Source organism: Nyctibius grandis, chromosome 8 (assembly GCF_013368605.1).
Source record: "Nyctibius grandis isolate bNycGra1 chromosome 8, bNycGra1.pri, whole genome shotgun sequence".
Classification (NCBI taxonomy): Eukaryota; Metazoa; Chordata; class Aves; order Nyctibiiformes; family Nyctibiidae; genus Nyctibius; species Nyctibius grandis.
The window spans coordinates 46,024,768-46,043,999 of NC_090665.1; the positions used below are offsets into that span (position 1 = coordinate 46,024,768).

Here is a 19,232-nt window from a genome sequence, read left to right on the forward strand (position 1 = left end):
AAGTTGATTGGCGTTGTAATTTTAAGCTCTGTTCATAGCTTTAGGCATTTTCAATTCAGGCGCTTTGTATGGAGATAAGTTACAGAAAAATGCAGCATGAAAGGCTCTAGCAAGTACACGGTGTAAAACGAGCCTTCTAAGCGCTTGCACATCGAATCACTCGGCCGTGCCAAGTATTGCTGAGTCCTGCTTCAGCCCTTGTCAGCAGCAGAATGACAAATCCATCATACGCTGCCCCAAATCAAAGAGAAGGCTGTCATCGCTTGATGAAGTTTGACCAAGGAATCCAAGTTGAGTCGGTCAGGGCTCTGACAGCACGCTCTGAGCTGCAGACCTTGCCATATTTACCCCATTAGATGCAATTTGCTGACAAATGTTTATCATGCAAATTAAAAGAAGGGAAACAACCACCATGTCATCAGCCGCTCCAAGCGTCCTGCAGAGAGGCCCAGGCTTCGTGTCAAATGGAGAAGACAAGCATATGATTGTTCCAAAGGAGCAAACAGCAACTCTCAGGAAAAAAATCCAGATGAGACCACCCCAGGTGAAGATTCCTCGCAAGGCGAGAGTCAGGAGTAACGGCATGTCATAAAGGTAATCTGCAAACTGAATACTTAGATGAGTTACGCTATTGTGCATTCTGATGCCTGCAGTTCTTCAGTTGAACGTGTCTCTTAAGCACTTTTAGATTCACATCTCTTGAATGCAGAAACTTTCTGTGCTGTCCAAATGCACCTACGCTGTTCAATGATTTTGCAGTATCTAGAGGCATACTTCTAAAAGGAATCCCTGCTGCCCCAGCACTTTGACAAGAAAATATTACACTTGACATTGAATCCTTTTGGAAACTGGGCTGCACTGAGTATAGACCTGTCTGTAAAATCTGGCATCAAGTGCAGGCTATGAGTCCTTGAAAATGAGGCCTCAAGTCTCGCCTTGGTGTGGACGGGAACCATAGGACTGAGTGATTATTCCTCTTCATTAATGCTAGTTTGTTGGGTTGACAAATAACATTTCCCTCCACAGTGCTTAGTTTAATCTGTAGATTGAAACAGACTCCACAGTCCTTTCGGGCCCCCTACCAGGATGTGAGAGGAAAGGAAGATTTGCTTTGGTAATATTCTACACCCTGTCAGGAACGGGCCTCACTTGTGCCTTCAGCCCACGTCTTTCACATCATTTCCACTGCCTGTCAGGTCTCTGTACCAGCTTTAAGAAAGTGCAGAGCCAGTGTGGACTGTTCAAATATGGGAATACCTGGGGAAAAAAACAGCTGCTTTCTAAGATGGCATCTCATTTGAAATTTTAGAGGCAAGTTCCTGGAGTTCAAATCTGAGTTCATATTTGAAAGTTCCAGCCTGACCATCTCTAGTTCTGCTTTGCTTCCTGTATTTCATCCCACACTGCTTTCTCCTCCCTGCCAGGATGACTACAGAAGGACTCCTCTGAGATAGGAACTCCGAGAAGCACCTTTACTAGACGGTGCTGGACCCAGGAGTGGATGGTAACACTTCCACTATGATATCGCCAGTAAGTACATGGAAAGGTAATTCACATAATGACACAAATGAGTTTTCATTTCTGGGTGTCTTTCAATCCTCTATGTGTTATACACTACTAATGAGGTACATGTGGATTTATAAATACTTACGGGTCGAGGTTGCCCTGAGAAACGCTTGTTGTAATCTCTAATGTCATGTACAATTTGTTTACTTGGCTCATCTTCTTGCTTTTCACAAGAGATGTTATGCAGAAGAACCACCTTCATAAGAAAAGATCGACGTTAGCACAGTGTATTTTAATCTCCAGTATAAAGGATAGTGTTCTGCAGTACCTGTCTCCCCCTTGCAACTGGACCTTTGTCCAGCTCTGGCAGTTCCACAATAGCAATAACATTTTCCTTTTATAACCTGCATCCAACCTTCCAGTACAACAGGCAGCCTCTGACCAGGGTCAATGAGATTGGGAACTTCCATGTTGCTTTTTATGGAATGTTATCCCAGAGATTCAATAAACTATACAAAAGTAAAACGCTGGAGGCCTGTTTAATATTTCACAGACTTGCCTGATATGACATGTGTCAAATGATAAATGCGAATGGCTACAGGGTCATTCATATCTAAGTGGGTTTTGAAATGCTACAGAAAATTAGAGGATAAATAAAGTTGATCCTAAGACCTCAAGCTTGTCATTTTGCATGTGTCATAACGCAAATGTTGGTTAAGTCTTACCTTTTGTCTGCAGAGAGGGCAGGTTATGGCTGCTAACCAGGGACTATGTTTCCAGTATGTGATCAGACAGGAACCTATCAAAAAAAAAAAAAGAAAAGAAATTAAGATACATGAAATATACTTGAGGATATTTAATGTTTACAAGGAAGTTATCAGAATTAGTAAACCCTCTTTCTACAACTGACTATGAAAATGAATGTAATTCTTTGCTTTCATTTTAATACGTGGTTTTACTCTGCGAAGTGACTGTGTAAAAATGGAGCCTTAGCTCTTCTACACTGGTATATACAGAGCCACATGGACCTCCTCAGGGAGAGTTTGGTTCAGTTTCTTTTCCTGTGGATAGCATCTTATTGCTGAAGCTCCCCAGATTGTGGTTGAAGCACTCAGGAATACAGGCACCCCTCAGAGCGCAGCGCTGGCTGCTGGGGACAAAAGCAGTACAGCTGCAGAACGGTGGAGTTCCTCCAGAGCCAGTATGGCTTTTAAGGGTTATGAGGGCCAGTTATCCCAAATAAACCAACGTGCACAGCCAGGGGACAGCCTGGTGATGCAGAATTCTGGTGGCACAACATGTATCTTGGTGATAAAGTATCATACATTGGGCTATTTTGTCAGTTTGCTTTTTTTTCTTTCTCATTATTTCAACTCTGTTACCCTTCTGGAAGTGTGTAGGCTCTGGAAGAGCGCTAACTGATTTCCAAATACAACATCATCTCTTCTTATACTGTCTCAGGTGTGAAGGAGGGCAGAGTCTGAGGACAGTAAGATTAGACTGCACATATAACTGACGGCAGAGGTTGACATACGTGAACATCAGAGCTTGACCTTTAGCTCCTGGGTGCAGTGTGCAGTGTGACAGGTCAGGGAAAAAAAAATCCCTTCACATTTGAACTGATCAAATTTGACAAGGACCCCAGTGAAAACAGAAGCAGAATGCTGCGCTGTCATTTTGATGGGATTGTTTTATTGAATTCAACAACGCTCTTTGTTCTTAAAAATAACCAGCAAGTAGTTTCTTGTGAGCAGTATTGTAACAAGAAGTCTTCAGGAGCCCTCAGTGCACTGTGCTTGAAATCAAGTATAAAAATGTCCATGATGCTATCAGTAACATCCTGTTACTGATGGGGATGTTAAATTTGGCCCAAATATATTTTTTATGAACCTTGCTCTGACTTGTACTTTTTACTTTTCATTTGAGCGCAGGGTTTTTCTTTATGACTCTTCTGTTTTGCTTGCATACCCAGCCCAGTTGGCTGGGCACATGGCTGTGTTGATATCTCAGTCTCCACCGGTATGTATAAACTCAACCTGGCAGCCAGCTTCAAGCTTTAGCTTGAACTTTCGCATTTGGCAGACATCATGCCTGACTTCAGGAACCGCTGTGACCCTCTGGGTCCAGGTCCTGTATCGTGATCCACATGGCTGTATCGCTGTGCCTGTGATGACAGTGGTGCACTGATGGATCCCATAGTTCTTCAAGGGCTTTCAAAACAGCAGCTTGTGGAAATGAAAATTTTCCTGCATGCAGAGTCCTTTGTTTAGTAGAACAGGAAAGGACGGACTCCTCTGAAGTTGACCTATTTGTGCCTCAGTGCATTTTTCATCAAATAGACAAAATCCTGGTTTAATCTAGCCTGCTGCACAACCTTCTGAGGGAGTCTGTAGGTTTCTCTAAAATACCTCTGTGGTTATTGTTAATTAGAAAAAAATAATATTGCTCAAGGATCGCTTTTCAGTTGAACTTCCTGAACATATGGTTCAAACTGAAGCTGAAAAGGAAAACTTCAGGACAAACTGTATGAATTACTACTACTAATAAAATCAGACATCTTTTATAAGTCCACATTAATCTTCCTTAAAAGCTCTGGGTTGACCACATTTTTTAAATAAAACTTTTACCAGAGCGGAATTTATTAAGAGAGCTCAGCTTTGCCTTAGCTCTGTTCCACAGGGCATCAAGAGAAGTTTTATTACTGATTTCAGTCACAACAGACTTAGATCTACCCAGAATGGTTTTGATAAGCCCAATGTAAAGTTTTATTGGTTTAAGACATGAAAACCAGACATGTTACAGAGGCCGCTTCTACTATATAAACATAGTCATAACACATATAATGCATTGCACTGGAATCAGTGCTTCAGAGTGTAAATGATGATGTACTTGAGGAAAGTAAAGCCTAGCTAAATATATACAGCTAACGATAACAATATATACCAAGCTTGTATATGGTACTTGTCCTCTGCAGGTCTCAAAATAAAATAAAAATAAAGTCCGTATCACTGTGTCATATTCACAGATGGAAAAGGGAAAACTAACCAGGCCAGAGAAAGAGGAAAGTTTATTAACTTTGTTGTTATGTCTGTCTTTGTACTTGAAACTATAACTTCTGTGACATTATTTGAAACACATTTTGAGGCCATATGCTTACTGTTTGTCCTGGAGTGAGCTATATTCAAAGCATCCTTTTCCTGTACGTTCTAAAACAATGTTATAAAAACATGAAACAACCTAAAGCATTAAGTGGTGTTACTCATGAGGTAGGTGAGCCCTACGAAGTGTCCCTAGCTGTTCCTGATCCACTGATTTGTTGTGGTTTCAGAGGATGGAGATAGTGGCAGTGACGATGATGAGTTGTGCTGTGTGAGCATCATTTCCATCTAGAGAAAAATGACACTTCCTAAAGCTAAAAATGGGCTTTTATTGCACCAGCTTTAACAACACAGACCCTTGTTCTCATTTATGCTTGGGTCTTTTTATAATACTCTTATGAGGTGAAAAAAGTGTAAATGGCTTGTAAACATAACTTGCACTTGCTTTAAGGTCTCTGTAAAATGCCAGAGCAGTAGAAAGGAGCTTTATGGTTCTGGCCAGTGTCTTTTGATGTATCTTGCTGTTGCAGTATGGGATATTTCTGCCTCCAGCCGCCTGCCTGCCCCTCTGTCAGCGATTACTGATCTCATGCTGCGCGGTAGCACTGTCCCACCTTCATGGGCAGTCTCAGCCTCATCAGATCATGAACTCCAGTTCTCTTCTGCCAGCCCTGCTGTGGGGATGACAGCGTGGAACCTGATAAGCAGCTGAGGCAGTGAGGTTATAAACTTCTCCTGTAAATGCACCAGACGATGTGTGTCAGAGGTCTGAGAAAACCAATATTCAGTCCACGTATGCTGGTGGCCTTATCCTGCTGCCTTTCAAAGCAGGTGCAAAGCTCACACTGGCTCTAGTGGTGCAGAATGTGGGCCTTAAAAATCCTGAAATCCCCTTTATAAGTGCAATTATGAACATAACTCCTCCACTATTCTGTGCTTCATCCTTGTATTCCCTTTGAAAAATTATTTAAATTTTGTAATCCTAACCATATGGCTTAGCGGCCTCAAAGAAGACATTTAGCAGTCACATTTATCTATAGAATTATGGTTTTACTTAGATTATCCGGTGACTATAGATGCACTGGGTGAGGACAGGAGACCACACCATGGGCAGCCTCAAGAGAAGGACCCTCTAAATCTGGATCTGTCCCTTTCCTGTTAAGACAGATCCTGGGCTGGAATAAACAGTTACTGAGCATCCATCGTGATGAGATGTCTTTGAACACTTTTTCCCTATATGACCACATGGATTTACTTAAAAAAAAAGATAAACAGATTAAAAGAAGGTTTATACATGACTAGAAATTCACTTTTTGAATTGTTTAATATGTAACTTCCACTAATCTTTTTTGTTTAGAAAGCTTTTACAGGACTCCAAGGTAATTATGCCTTCTTGCTCTAGATCACTTCTGCTTTACTTTAGGCAATTGTTTCACATGGGAAACAAGTCTGTGGAACAGAATCAGACCTGAAACCATGGTGGTTTACTCCTGATTTTCACTAATATAAATACAATCAGAATCAATTTTATGGGATAGCTGGAGTTTTATGCTGTTGAGTATTGACATATAAAAAGACAAGCTGTCTTCCCAGAAGTGAGTTCACGCTTGAAGGTAAGACTTGATGTTTATTATATCTTGAGCTTTTACAGTCACAAACTGTATGATTATTACTGTTGATTTTTGTAAGATTTTTTGCATAGTTGAATAAAAGTTGTGTGTTTTTCTGCACATTTTACCCATTCCATGAGTCTGTGTTGTAATTTAACAGTATCCTTCAAGATGATCTATTACCTCTTGTTGTCTTAAGACTTTTTTGGGAGGATATGAAGATGGGATTTCTCCTGCTTCTAGTGAGAGAACTTACATTAATTCCAGGGAAGAGGGCTTGGTCCTGGTTCTTACACAGGACTTGAGATCTAAGAAGTGCGCTGCATTTAGTAGCCTGTATACTCCCTGCATGGGCAATCCAGAAAACTTACCACAGAATAAATGTCCACAGTTGGTTTCTACTGGGAGGGTAGCTGTCTGTAGACAGATGGGGCAGCTGAAGTCACTGTGATTGCTAGGTTGCCAAATTTGGAATGATTCCTGGAAGAGAAGTAGTACAGAGTATTCAGTAAACAGTATTTTGATTGACATATTCAGTTCATTAATAATAATTTACAATGATTAGCAGAGAGTCATAGAAACTAAGTATGGATGTCATGCATAACTAATTGTTACCTCAGCCAATAAGGAAAATTAGGCACAAAGAAATGAAGTGCTTTGTGTAACCTATAGAAAGGACCAGTGTCAGAGGTAAGATCATGAGGCCATGTTTCTGCTTCCAGTGATATATCCACACACCACTGGATAATTTTTATGTTTTGAAAGCCAGTCGAATTTGAACCACTGGCTTCTCTAGCTGTCATTATAAGTCAGACAGCACCCAAAGTCTGCCTCAGTAGCTTTTGGATCGTTTTTCCTCCTCCTTTGTAGTTATGTGTATCACTTAAATGTACTGAAATAAAGACCAGTGCTTTCTCTGCCTTCCTTGGGTGGCAGAATGGTATCCTTAGTGTGTACCATAGGCTATATAACAAGACTCCTTTATTTAAGTAAAAAGGTGGCTTCCAAACAATCCTTCCCTTTGCTTAGCAAAGTCTATAATTAAGAATAACACTGAGCTTTGTTTTTAGAGCATGAAGATAAGAATTTTGTAAGCCTCTGAAATGCTAAAGAAGCATTTTGAAGCACATTTATATTGTAATATTTCTGTAGGGGAAAGGCTGAGGGATGTACATTGATCTTCCAGTCTTTGCTCCTAAATCATTGCCTGAAAGCAGTAAAAATCTATTTGCAATATATTCATCTATGCCAGGATTGTTTGATACAGTGAGAGATAAAATAACTGTTCTTACTTGATATTGATTCCTTACCACATGGAAAGTTTTTGCTACCTTTATTAAGATGCATTAGCTAGTCTGTAATGGATGGTGGACCTGCCTACTTCGTCTTAGCAAACCATGGAGAAACTTGCATTTGACCATATGCTCAATTCCCATAACCACAATGAGAACTGACTTTGGAGAAAATGGAATAATAATGTGGTTAGTGTCCTTGCTGTCTCAAGATAAAGTTATTTCAATGTCACTATCAGTCCCAGAAACAGAGGAGCGTTTCTGAAATTGGGAGGGAGCTTCCAAGGAAGACCCTTCACTTTACAGCAGAGTCTTGAAGGTTACTGACTGTCCTCCACTGCCTACGCATGTTCAGCAAGGTTCAACAGGAGATGGCATCAGTTACAGTTTTATTTTGTATTTTAATCAAAAAATGATGAACTTCACATGTGTCTTAACGACCACAGAGGTCCAGCACTATGTGGAATGGGTATTATTTCTGCATTACTGCAGTAAGGCATTCAGATGAGATGATGGCATACTTTGAGATTGCAGTATCACTGTACGCTTGCTGTCACTTGTTGCCCAATTTGGATTGCTTATTTGTTTTTCAAATACCCGATTGGGATCTGTCTACATGAGAGATCAATGAATACACTTCCAAGTATTTGACCTATTTATAGAAGTTTTGATAAAGAGAAAATTGAATAGATTCTGTATTTTGCATGTCAAATACCGGAAGATCCAGTGTGACTGTGAAGATTCAAGCTCCTTTGGCAACAAAGTTTTTATTTAAGTAATTATTTTTTTCTAATGTAAGAATTCCAATAAACAAGTGAGAGGTCGTCATGTAGGTCTGCCAAATGGGTGAGCAGGAAACTGGGTCTCTTGCCACAGCCATGTCTAAAATGACGAGTTCACCAAATTAGTAATTTTAAATCAGCATCTTTAATACCAGTCTTTCCTTCCTATTATGAGGATCTGTAAATGAGAAGAACTGGAGGTTTTAAAACAATGTGCCATAGCTACTGGAAAAAGTCATTCTCCTTTTCGGTTTGTGAAGTTATAGATGTATTTGTTTCTGATTCTCAACAGAAAAATTTCAGATGCTGAAGGTGTTCATATTGTTTTCAGATTTTCCTCTCTATGCACTCATAAGATTATTTCCTGCTGAGGTAAAAACCACACAAGAGCCCAACAAAACTGGGACGACTGGATATGAATAACTAAAACATAACAATGATCAGATTCACGTCCAGTACACTGCCAAGTGAACGCCAGGCAAGCAGGTTTTAACACAACACTATCTAAAATTCATATGGCACATCACCTTCCTATATTTTGGCTTCCCATGCAATGGTGATGGGGAATTTGCAGCTTCGGAAGAGCATTATTGCAACTGGTACAAGCTGTATCATTTTCATCAGCTGAGGAACTTCCCCGGAGCAGTTGTGTTTATAAACACTGCATACATGACATAAGCCGATTAGGTATCTACTCTTTATTTTTGCAAAGTAATAACACACACGTTTCTTTAGCTTTGTCTTGTACAACAAAGGGAACCAAATGTGTTTCTGATTATGCAATAGATACCGAGTCAAGGGAAACCCAGCATTCCCAGACCATAACCGATGGAAATTGTGAAAAGCTCTCTTGCCCTCTGCAACCTCAACAAGTTGGAACGGCTCGTGTATTTTGTATTAGAATGTGTTGTACAATAATTAACTTACTACATGACTCCTAGGGGACAAATGATTATAGTTTTTTTCCAGATGACTCATCTTCTGCTGACTTAATGAGCAAGTCTGCAGAAACAGAGTTTATGCTGTTGAGAAAATAGGAAAATTGAATGCTGCTGTGTTGCCGTATGATACCAGTTCTGGCTGCTGAGGTAAGCTACTATGCGAAGGGGCTGGAAACTCGTCAGCTGAGGGCAAGTTCCTGCTGAGACTTTGAAAATGCTCTCAGAGTGTCTGAGTTACTGTTAGGACTCTATGAATTAGAGCGAAGAACGAGGCAATGATCCTGTACTAATGATACCAGGTGAAGAATACATGCATGTCTACGATGAAGAAAATAATTCAAACTTGGTACCATGAAGCAGCATTTTTTATCTTCTTGTAATCTCTCTCTTACTGAATGAAGCAAGGTGGGAAATTGACTGAGGAAGTTCCTGATCCATAAATTGCTAAGGAATGAAAGAGTATTCTGGGGAAGCATCATTAATGTTTCTTTATTCTGCTATAGCCATCCATTGCCGCAGAGAGGGCAAGATGGCCCTGGGTTGACCCGGTATAGCCATTCTTACATCAGTAGAGCATTTTGGGGGGAAAAAAGAGACTCGGAGTCACCTTCAGCAAAGATATCAGTAGCTTAGTCTTGTCCTGAGTAGACAGGCTAGGAAAAACTTGCCAAATCTTTATTTTAATAGATATGTGCACATAATCAAATTTCTCATTTATTGAGTCCAAGCACTCTAAATGGTGTTCAAGTTGGCTTTATCCTGGTTGTAAGGGGACTGCCAAGCTGAATCTGATAGAAAGAGAAGACAGATGATATCTGATGTAGCTATAAGTCTGCAAGAATTTATTTACCCCTTCCAAAATCTTGAGCCAGCCTTTGAACACCTGAACTAGCAGACTGAATTAGAGATTGAAGTAGCGATTATGGCAGTTAGTATTTTGTATCATGAGGCTGTGAGTTTTTGATGATATTAAACAGTCTTAACAAAATAAAATATTTAGTGTGACTTTGCCTAAAATGACAGATTTTTAGGGAGCTTCCTCTCATACAGCAGTTCTCCACGTAATTACAAGCAGTAATTAAAATTGTCTTTCCTGTTAACATCTTAGGCTGGAAACTTTGAGAGTGCCCATAAAAGTTACTATTTCATAGCCTTGTATTTGGGTCTTGGTGCCTATCTCCTTTCAAAATCCCAGGCCTGGATAATGCCATTCTGATACTGTAAAGCAAAATCAAGCCTATTGTACTAAAAAATAGCCATTAGATTTGATACATTTTTAATATTTGCATGCAAAAGAAAGGCGTGAAGTAGTGATCAGATTGTTGCTTATGAAGCCAGAAGCACCTGGGTATAAACCTTTATCTCTGTGACACAGCTCCGCTCACAACATCTTCCAGTTTTACCACAAGGAAATTTAGTTTTAAAGCATCAGTGACAAGTCCATTCTTACCAGCATGTTTGAAGAGAAGAAATTAAAGTTTAAAAAGCACTTAGCAGATTCAAGTGCTAACAAACATTTATTCATTTTTCCATGAACATGTGCCGTTATTGAGAAGTAAATCAGACCTTGCTTTGAGGTTTAAACTTGTTAGGAAGGTGTGATACTGTGTGACCTCTTGGTCAGGTTCCTTTGATAGGTGAGCAGCTGCTCCATGTCCCAATTACAAGGCCAATTAAGATGATCAGTGAGGATACAGTGGACAGCTCATTATCTGACAATACATATTTAACCTAATCACAAGCAAATTAAAAATATGGCATATTTTAAAGGAAAGAATTGATTCATGCAAATTTTCCAAAAGTAATCTAATGATTAAAAGTATAAATAAATACTTCAATAATTTATTCATAATCAATCTAATGAACACTTCCTACCGTGGTTCAGAAGACCTACATAAAGCTGGGCTTACCATTCCTCTTTCCAGAAATGTTTGAGAGGAGCTGAGTAAGTTATACCCACTGACAGTGTTAGTGTGGAATCATTCATTAAGGCCAGCTATGCGTCTTTGTCAATTATTAACTCGAAAAAAGGGTCTGTCAGGTTTTCTAAATTACAGTTATGAAAGAAACATGGTGGGTTTTTTTTTTTTCCCTCAAATAAAGCAAGTCTGCTAAAAAAGCGGGACAAAGCCGGAAAAAACCCCAACCCAGCCCTCCCTTTCTAAAACATCTCAATAAATCTTCTCCCCCTGAAAGATGTTTAACATAATTGAAAAGATACCTGAACCTCATAAAAATTGCATTACTATTTTTAAATATTAACTTGATCAAGGGCACACTACAGGCATTTTGATCATCTTATAGAGTAGCAGCTTATCAGTACTGTTGTGAAACGGGCTTAAACCTTGCCAGACACTTGTGATACTTTGGAATTGCGTAACTGAATTAGATTGTGTAACACAATATTGTCCAATTAAGTAAAGTGTAGAATTTAAGCAGAAGGTCCAGCATGCTAAAATGATTTTAATAGATGGGCATATACACTTCATAAGGTATTTATTCGTTGTCATGCTTTATGTTTTTTTAAGAAAGGCTTGATTTCTGTAAAGATGTTCTCCAATTCAATGCAGCAAAATTAATAAGGAAACCTGTTAAGGGCTTGGTTTTGTGCAGCGTTAACCGTCCTGATCCTGATTCAACAAGGCATTGAAGCACATGCCTAATTTTCAGCCCTCAGGTAACACATAACCTCTTATGGAGGAGTGGAGTGGGAGTCAGTAATATTGGAACAGAAATACACTTAGAACAAAAATAATGCCCCTGGCATTCCTGCTGAAGCACTGATAAGCTAAACAAAGCACTTCTCAAAGACTAATAACCGGATGGGATTTGTAGCATAAACAATGCTCCTTGTTAGTCACCAGTCCCCAGGGCACCTTCCTCACTTTGTTACAGATAAATTGGCAACAAATGAAATACTGTATACGATTTCCTGCCCTGGGTATGCAGGCGTGCTCGCATGCCAGTGTGAGAGCTGTCATTTATTATTTATCCAAGTATGTATACAAATCTACAGTGTGATTTAATTACTCATTAAAGGTGCCAGACTGACAGATGCAGAAGCTGGAGCTGTTTCTTTATCCACAGAACTGACACAGTATAAACAGTAGCATCCTCCCCAGGCTCTTCTAGTAGAATGCTTCACCCCGATGGACTCCACAAATATCTGAGCACAGCTCTTTCTCTCCAACCTTTTCCCGACTACTCTGCTCAACATGTTAAATTCATAAAGGCTGCTAACAAAGATGTCAGTTATTCCTGTGATTTTTAGACAGGAATGTTTATACACTGGAAAATTGGTTTGAATTAAATTAAACATTAAAAAGTTTAAACGCATTAAATCTATTTTAGCTAGGCCACTCGAGCATTTGATTAGTACTAACTCACAAAAGGATTTGTATGGTTTTAATACAGAGGTGAAACCCCCCTCTAACTAAATCCTAGCAAAAAGATTACAGACGTTTTGTAAAGGTGAAATAAGCCCAGAAGATTTCCTTTTACTTGCTAGGGGCTGTATGCATAGTGCTATGGCTCTTTTAGAGTCACTTATGCCCTTACCTAACAGACACGCTAGTCTTGGAAACTGGATGCTAAATTCTGCATTGTTTCAATAAGCAGGATTTTGGTTCCCTTTTTTATGACACTCTAAACCTATTATTGCTCAGTTCCCATTACAGTTCAAAGCACTTCCCTCCGCCCCCAGGCACAGCTCGATGCAGGACAGCAGGGAATCTGCAGTCTTCTCACACTTTCACTAAGTGCCAGTCTTTAACAGGGAAACTGAGACTTTATTAGGCTTAACTCATTGAATTGGACCATACCTGTTTGCCAGACTGTTAAATAATAGCAAGGTTCATGATGCCAATTAATGTCAGCTAGCTAATACGGGAATTGCCAAAGCCCATTTTCACTTGTGACCTTGTTCACTAAGAAAGATAAGAGTACCAAAATAGACGAGCAGATATCTGTGAGAAAGCAAACAAAAAGCCAGAAATAGAAAAGCATAGATATGAGATTGACAAATGTTAGAGAAACAACCGAGGCAGCAAGAGAACATGCTAGGAGGGAAGGTTACAGTGACAAAGTGAGGTCTTGTTGAAGAGAAATGATGTTGTAGAGGAGTAAATATTTTATCCTGCTCAAGTCACTGTTCATGAAAGTCCCTGATTCTGAGAGGTTTCCCTGAGATAATCAAGGTAAATAATTCCTTAAAGATATAACCATTTATTCTCCTGCTCTATGAAGCCAAAAGGTACAATTACAAAGATCTGGTCACAATCTTTTTTATAAACATAGGCAATTAGTTTTCCACGTCTGACCAATTTTCTTTCCAGTACAGCTTTTTTACGGAATTTAATGGGATATTGTGACTTTTTGCTTTGTGGCATTATTTCCATCTTTTTTCTGCCCACTGCCCCCACCGCTCACCCTGGGAATTACATTATGCTAAAGCAGAGACAATCCATCATTTTCTGCATTCATCTTTTCTAGCACTTTAAGGAGTGAACAAGTAAGGTAGTCCTCATACAGTCCATCTGGTCTTTTTCTTTTTGACCTTGCAAGTGAATTTCCTTTCACCAGGAGAATTTAGAGACAGTGGACTGGCCAGAGACACTCACATATATAATTTAAGAAGCCACATTTCTGCAGAGCCTGTGGCTCTGAAGCATACTGAGGCAAGGAACTTCACAATTGCTTCAAATCAAGTCCAAGCAGCCTCTCTGCCCATTCAGCTCCTTTCCCCTTCTCTTCTTCCTCCAATAAAAGATAAAAAACTGTCTAGGTTTTGATTATTTGTCTTATGCATGAGATTAACAATAGATTCCTACTTTGCAATTTAATATTATCTGTAATAAAATATGATCTGCATAGCTCATATTAACAATATTGTTAAAGTAACATCTGTTTATCAATGCCTACTTCACTGACATATGATAAACCTTAATTAATATTTTTATAAGTACTTGCTATTTCTTTCTGAAACTACTATAACAATCTAAATATACTAAAATAGTAGCACATAATTGTGGTGTTATTCTTCTGTGTAACAGGTGTAAATGCATTTGTATGCTGTGTACACACTGACTGTATGGCATAGGCCAAGATAACTATACTTGAAAGTTTGTAAGCAAGGACCCCAGAAATTACTCCAGTCAAAACAAAATTCATTGTGAGACAGACTAGAAGTGCCAGTCTAAGCCTTCATGGTTTTAATGAGATGACTATTTCTTACCACCATGAAGTCTCTGAGGATCAAAGAATATGTTCGTTGAGTTAAGATGTGCTAAGAAAAGTGTAAAGAAGAGCATAAATGGCTCAGGAATTCCAGGAATCCCACTGGCTTAAACAGTCTTTTATTAAAAGCAAGTGTTCTCATAGTTGAATGACTTCCAAGAAGGGCCTCAAGTGATGAAAGTATTTCCATCTAATGTGAAAATACTTGAAAGATGCTTATTCCATGTGAAAATATTTCCACCTTTCAGAAAAGCCTGAATACAAGACTCCTTTGATGAATATACTCTCATACAAGGTATTAATTTTCAGTATTAATATGCAAAATATCCAGAATTCCTACTCTTTTGATAATGAATAGATTATAGTGACTTTCATCTCCTAGAACAGCCAGACAAAATATTTCAGAGTATTTTACAAAATAGATACTGCAGCTACATAGGGAAAAAATTAACATTTATCATCAGGACATTGCTCCCATTTCCCTCAGGGCATAATTGACCTGGAAAGTACCATAGAGCATCTTCAGAGAAAAAGCAACGGGATCTCCTTCATGAGACACATTGGCACAGCACAGTAGTCAGTCGTGTTGGCTAACTGCAATATAGACATACTCTGTATACCCTATATCATCCTACTCCCCAGCTCACCTAAACCACCAATAACAGTGCCTCCTGCCCTCGCCAAAAATCATACACAGGCATAGCCCTGACACACTGTGACATGGTCAGCTACCCCAGGAGTATTTCAGCCATCAGGACTGTCTCTTTTTACTGTTTCTGTTTTTATCCTTTCTTTTAATCTCCTCAAGCAATTTTTCTCAGTCAGAATTAAGGAGGTAAGCCAGCATCATGTGCCCAAACAGCTCCTTTTCAGATCACGGTGAGTTTTTCTCTGTACCTCAGTCGCTCCCTGCTTTGGGAGTTGCTACTCTTGTAAAATGCAATTCATGGTAAGATTGGAAAGCAATAATGAAAGAAGCCAACCCCCCTCCCTGTTCTTACACCCGAATGGAGTAAGCAATGAACTGGTATGACTCTTACAGCTGACACATGTCTCTTGGGTAACTTTCCAAGGAGCCGTCAGGCCCCGGACTACAGCAGGAATCACAAGACCGTGAGCACTGACTGCAGTGACCTGCAGTTTTTGGAAGCCTGTTCCATCTCGTGTGCAGTCAGGAAACACAAACCTGTGTGAGACCAGCAAGGTACTGATAATCTTGAGCCAGTCAAATAACACGAGTTCATGTTAGAATCATGATGTGGGTTTTTTCTTCATATTTTATGATTTTTAGGTGTTCAGTTATGCTTAATAATCTTTGATTATAATAACTTCTAAATTGGCCACACTTGGGAAATAAACAGATAGCCGATGCCTTTTTGATGAAAATGGAATAACTTCCAATACAGGTAGAGCTTGATTCAAAAGGAAGCAGGAGTGTATATGGCAGGAAGATGTAAAAGGTTATGACAGGACATGAAGGGACGTGTGGCCCAGGGAACTCAGCAGGTATAAAATCAGTTTGCATTGCATAATAATTAACTGCACACATTTTGGTAGGTAGTTAGTTTCTAGTTTCTGCATCTGAAATATTTCAAATATGCCTCAGCCCCACAGAGCATCATGAGGCTTATTTGATGCTTCTAAAGGTTTTGTAAGATGCTCGGGAAGTGCAGATTTCCATAAATAATATCAGCCAAGCTACTAAATGTGACTGAAAAGCTGAGGATCATTTTTCATCTCTTGTATTTTAATGGTGAGAAATGTGCAAGTTACATAAGTAACCACCGAGTGTCACTGTTTGGTATTTTTACATTCTGATGTCTTTGTTTCCAAGTGCTTAGAAAATCCATTTTACATGCAGTCCTGTAAAGGAGGATTTTCCAACAAGAATATTTTTAAACTACAAGAGAGATGCGTATCTGCCACACAAGGTATGGGAAAACTCAGGTGTCTGGATATGCGGCTTTCTTGAGCAAGCCACCAAGTAATGTCTGAACTAAACGTTGTTCATATTACTGGATATAATAATGTAAATTCCATTGAAAATAAAAAAAACCTTAAGAATCAGGTTTTATTTTTAACCTAGCAATTTGAATTATTGTAGTAAATGCCATTCTTCTTTTTTGTAAAGGAAGGCAGACAACCCTTATTGAGAGATTGTCATGCTTTGTCAAGAAGGCAAAGGATGCACTATCAAGAAGAGTGAACACATTTTAACTATGTTCCTATTGTGAGAAGTAATTTAACCTGACTTTAAAATATAGTAAGAGCAGACATTAGACAGCAGGAGACTGAACCGCAGTCCTGGTGTGAGGTGCCAAGCTAGTCTTCCCTGTTTCTAGAATGTGAATATAGGTCATAGTCTTTGATTGGCACAAACCCAGAATTTTCTGACAGACATTCATGTGAGCTGCAGCTCATGAAGAAATTTCCAACCAGGCTTAAAAAATAAAAACAAAAACTCCCTTACTCTACATAACTTACATAGCTTCCCTTTGTTACTACTTTTTCTGCCCTCGCCCCCTGATGAACTCTTAAGCACAACTTGCCAGTGCTGTGGTCTTCTGATGTGCCCCTGTGTAGCTGCGATTTGAAAGATGTAAAATAGCTGCACAGATCTCCACATATATTTGTATTGTAGTTCTCTGTAGAATTTGGTATGCCCCAAGTGTAACGTTCCTTAGAAAGATCCTTGCTGTGTGCTGATACTGGTTTATCTGGGTGAGCACTCAATCATTCGGAGTCAGCTGTCTGACGTGGATGCAACACGCAGGAGTGCACGGGTGAGCCAATCTCTTCTGACATAATCCCAGATTACCAAACCTGTACAGTCTGCCCTTTACTTCAGATGAGTGCCTCTCCCACAGAGCTCAGCCAGCCTCCCTGAACTATCTACAGTCTGTACCTTCTTTCCAGCACAGGCATCCCTTACGAATAATCATTTCTGGATGCTTTTGAACGAGGAGCAACCCTGAAACAGGGGTATCAGGTCTTGGCTGGATCTGATTATGCTCCACCCTTCCCTCCTGTCTGCACTGTTTAGTGGAAAACCATTCTCTGCAGTAGTTTTTTGCATATATGAATGATGACCCCACCGAAACAGAGTATGTTTTCAGGGTCCTGAGTGCACTAATAGGCCTTTAGGGCCTCACCTGGTGCCTCCATCCACACCCTCTGCCCATGGGCCACTCTATTTAAGCTGAGCCCTCAGCCTCCAGCAGTCACAGCCATGCCTGTGCCTGGCTATGGTCTCCACTGATCTGGACTCTGACCTGTGGACTGAATTCCCAGTTTGACCTCAGAACTGCCTTGTCACTGTGCACCTGCCCGGTAATCACAGGACTGTGCCTGACTCAGGTTACCCTTGCTGGGCCTGACCTGCACCAGCGGCTTGACTTCTGGGCTTCGCCTTGTACTTGCCTCAACACCATGAACTTGCCTGACCATCTGAACTCATGGTTCAACATCCCTGGACCTGCACTGCTCACCTTGCTCGGATACCGTGGGACGAGGCCCTGGCTGGCAAAGCGTCTGGCTTGCTGGCTGCGTTCTCGCTCTTGGCTCCACGTTCCGTGGAAAGCAGCTGCCTTTTGCTGCTCCCTGGCTTATGTAGCATAAGGCCAGGAAAGAGGAGTTGCCTGTAAAAACTGTATAAAGAAAGGAAGTGAGTGAGAGGTTGAATCTGCAGAGAAAGTGCGTGTGAAATCAAGAAGCTGAAATGCAGAATTATATGTTTCTGTGAAACAGGTCAGAGGAAACTGGGTAAAGGCTGTTAGGAAGTGACAGATGCTAGGATGTGATACTTCCTGAGAAGGGAAAGGACATAAAATTATAGAAATGAGAAACAGTAAGCAAATTAAGAGGGGTAAAAGAAAAATTAACAAAAGCTAGCAGAAATTATAAAAGAGGAAAACTGTTAAAAAACTAAAATGAGCGTGCCCAACAGTACAAATCCTAGCACAGAGCTCTGTGGGATTTTACTGTAAAAACCTTTTATTCCTTATTCTGTTTTTAATAAGGATTTCCCATAATCTTCCATGGCAACCAAATCTCTTTAAGAACCTTTGGTGAAGGAAACAGTCAAAGGCTTTTCAGAAATCCAAGTCCACTTTCAAGCCTTTATCAGTTCTGGACAGCACTACGAGGGGAAATAATCATGTAAATACTGTCCACGTCATCCACCACAATTTTAATCTCTGTGAGTCAAAGTAGAATCAGTAACAGAAAATTAAAGCATGTCTCTTAAAATAGAACAGCCAAAAAAGAAGAGCATAGGATGCCTATAACAGCTATTATTCATGTTGTTTAGTCCACTCTTAGGCTGACCTGAACACTGATGTGTTTAATGCCATCCTGCACATTCCAGTAACAATATGCAATGTAAGAATCTTTAAAAAACAGAATCAGCTAACAAAAAATAATGATTCAAATCAATTAGTAAAAGAGGCTGTTGGAGAGAAAAGTTACTGAACTCCTTGTGCTGAAACAGCAGAGGGACAGAGTAATTGCATCTTCTTAGCATAAGGTACTTAGGCTTTTCTCAGGAGTGTCTGAGGCAGGGTATTAAAGAAGACAAGATCCTGAACTAGGCATACCCCAGATCTGATCAAATAATATCAGTTTTTCCTATGGAACAAATATATTAGAGGAAAGCAAGTGAAATAATTTTGGTGTGTTTTCTTCTGAGACAAAAAAAAAGATCAGACAAAGAAGTACTCCTACATTTTCAATATCACGTAGTGAAATACGTAAGATGAAAAGAATGTGC

General features: G+C 39.8%; 1 protein-coding gene across 1 annotated transcript; it reads right to left on the minus strand.

The window, feature by feature from the left end:
- Window positions 1-300: 300 nt before the first annotated feature.
- On the minus strand, window positions 301-17,911 carry LOC137666869 (E3 ubiquitin-protein ligase RNF170-like). Its single transcript, XM_068407129.1, has 5 exons — window positions 17,843-17,911; window positions 6,586-6,694; window positions 2,232-2,305; window positions 1,652-1,762; window positions 301-606 (listed from the first exon to the last, which is right to left on the minus strand). Exons 1-5 carry the CDS (start codon window positions 17,909-17,911, stop codon window positions 301-303), a joined length of 669 nt encoding a protein of 222 aa, XP_068263230.1.
- Between the last annotated feature and the right edge of the window lie 1,321 nt (window positions 17,912-19,232).

Coding starts and splice junctions, on each gene's coding strand:
- LOC137666869 (XM_068407129.1), bottom strand. CDS start 17,911: ATGGTCAGGCAAGTTCATGGTGTTGAGGCAAGTACAAGGCGAAGCCCA. Junction 2,306..6,585: donor CTGTGGACATTTATTCTGTG/GTAAGTTTTCTG, acceptor TTTTTTTGATAG/GTTCCTGTCTGATCACATAC. Junction 607..1,651: donor TCTCAGGGCAACCTCGACCC/GTAAGTATTTAT, acceptor CTAAGTATTCAG/TTTGCAGATTACCTTTATGA.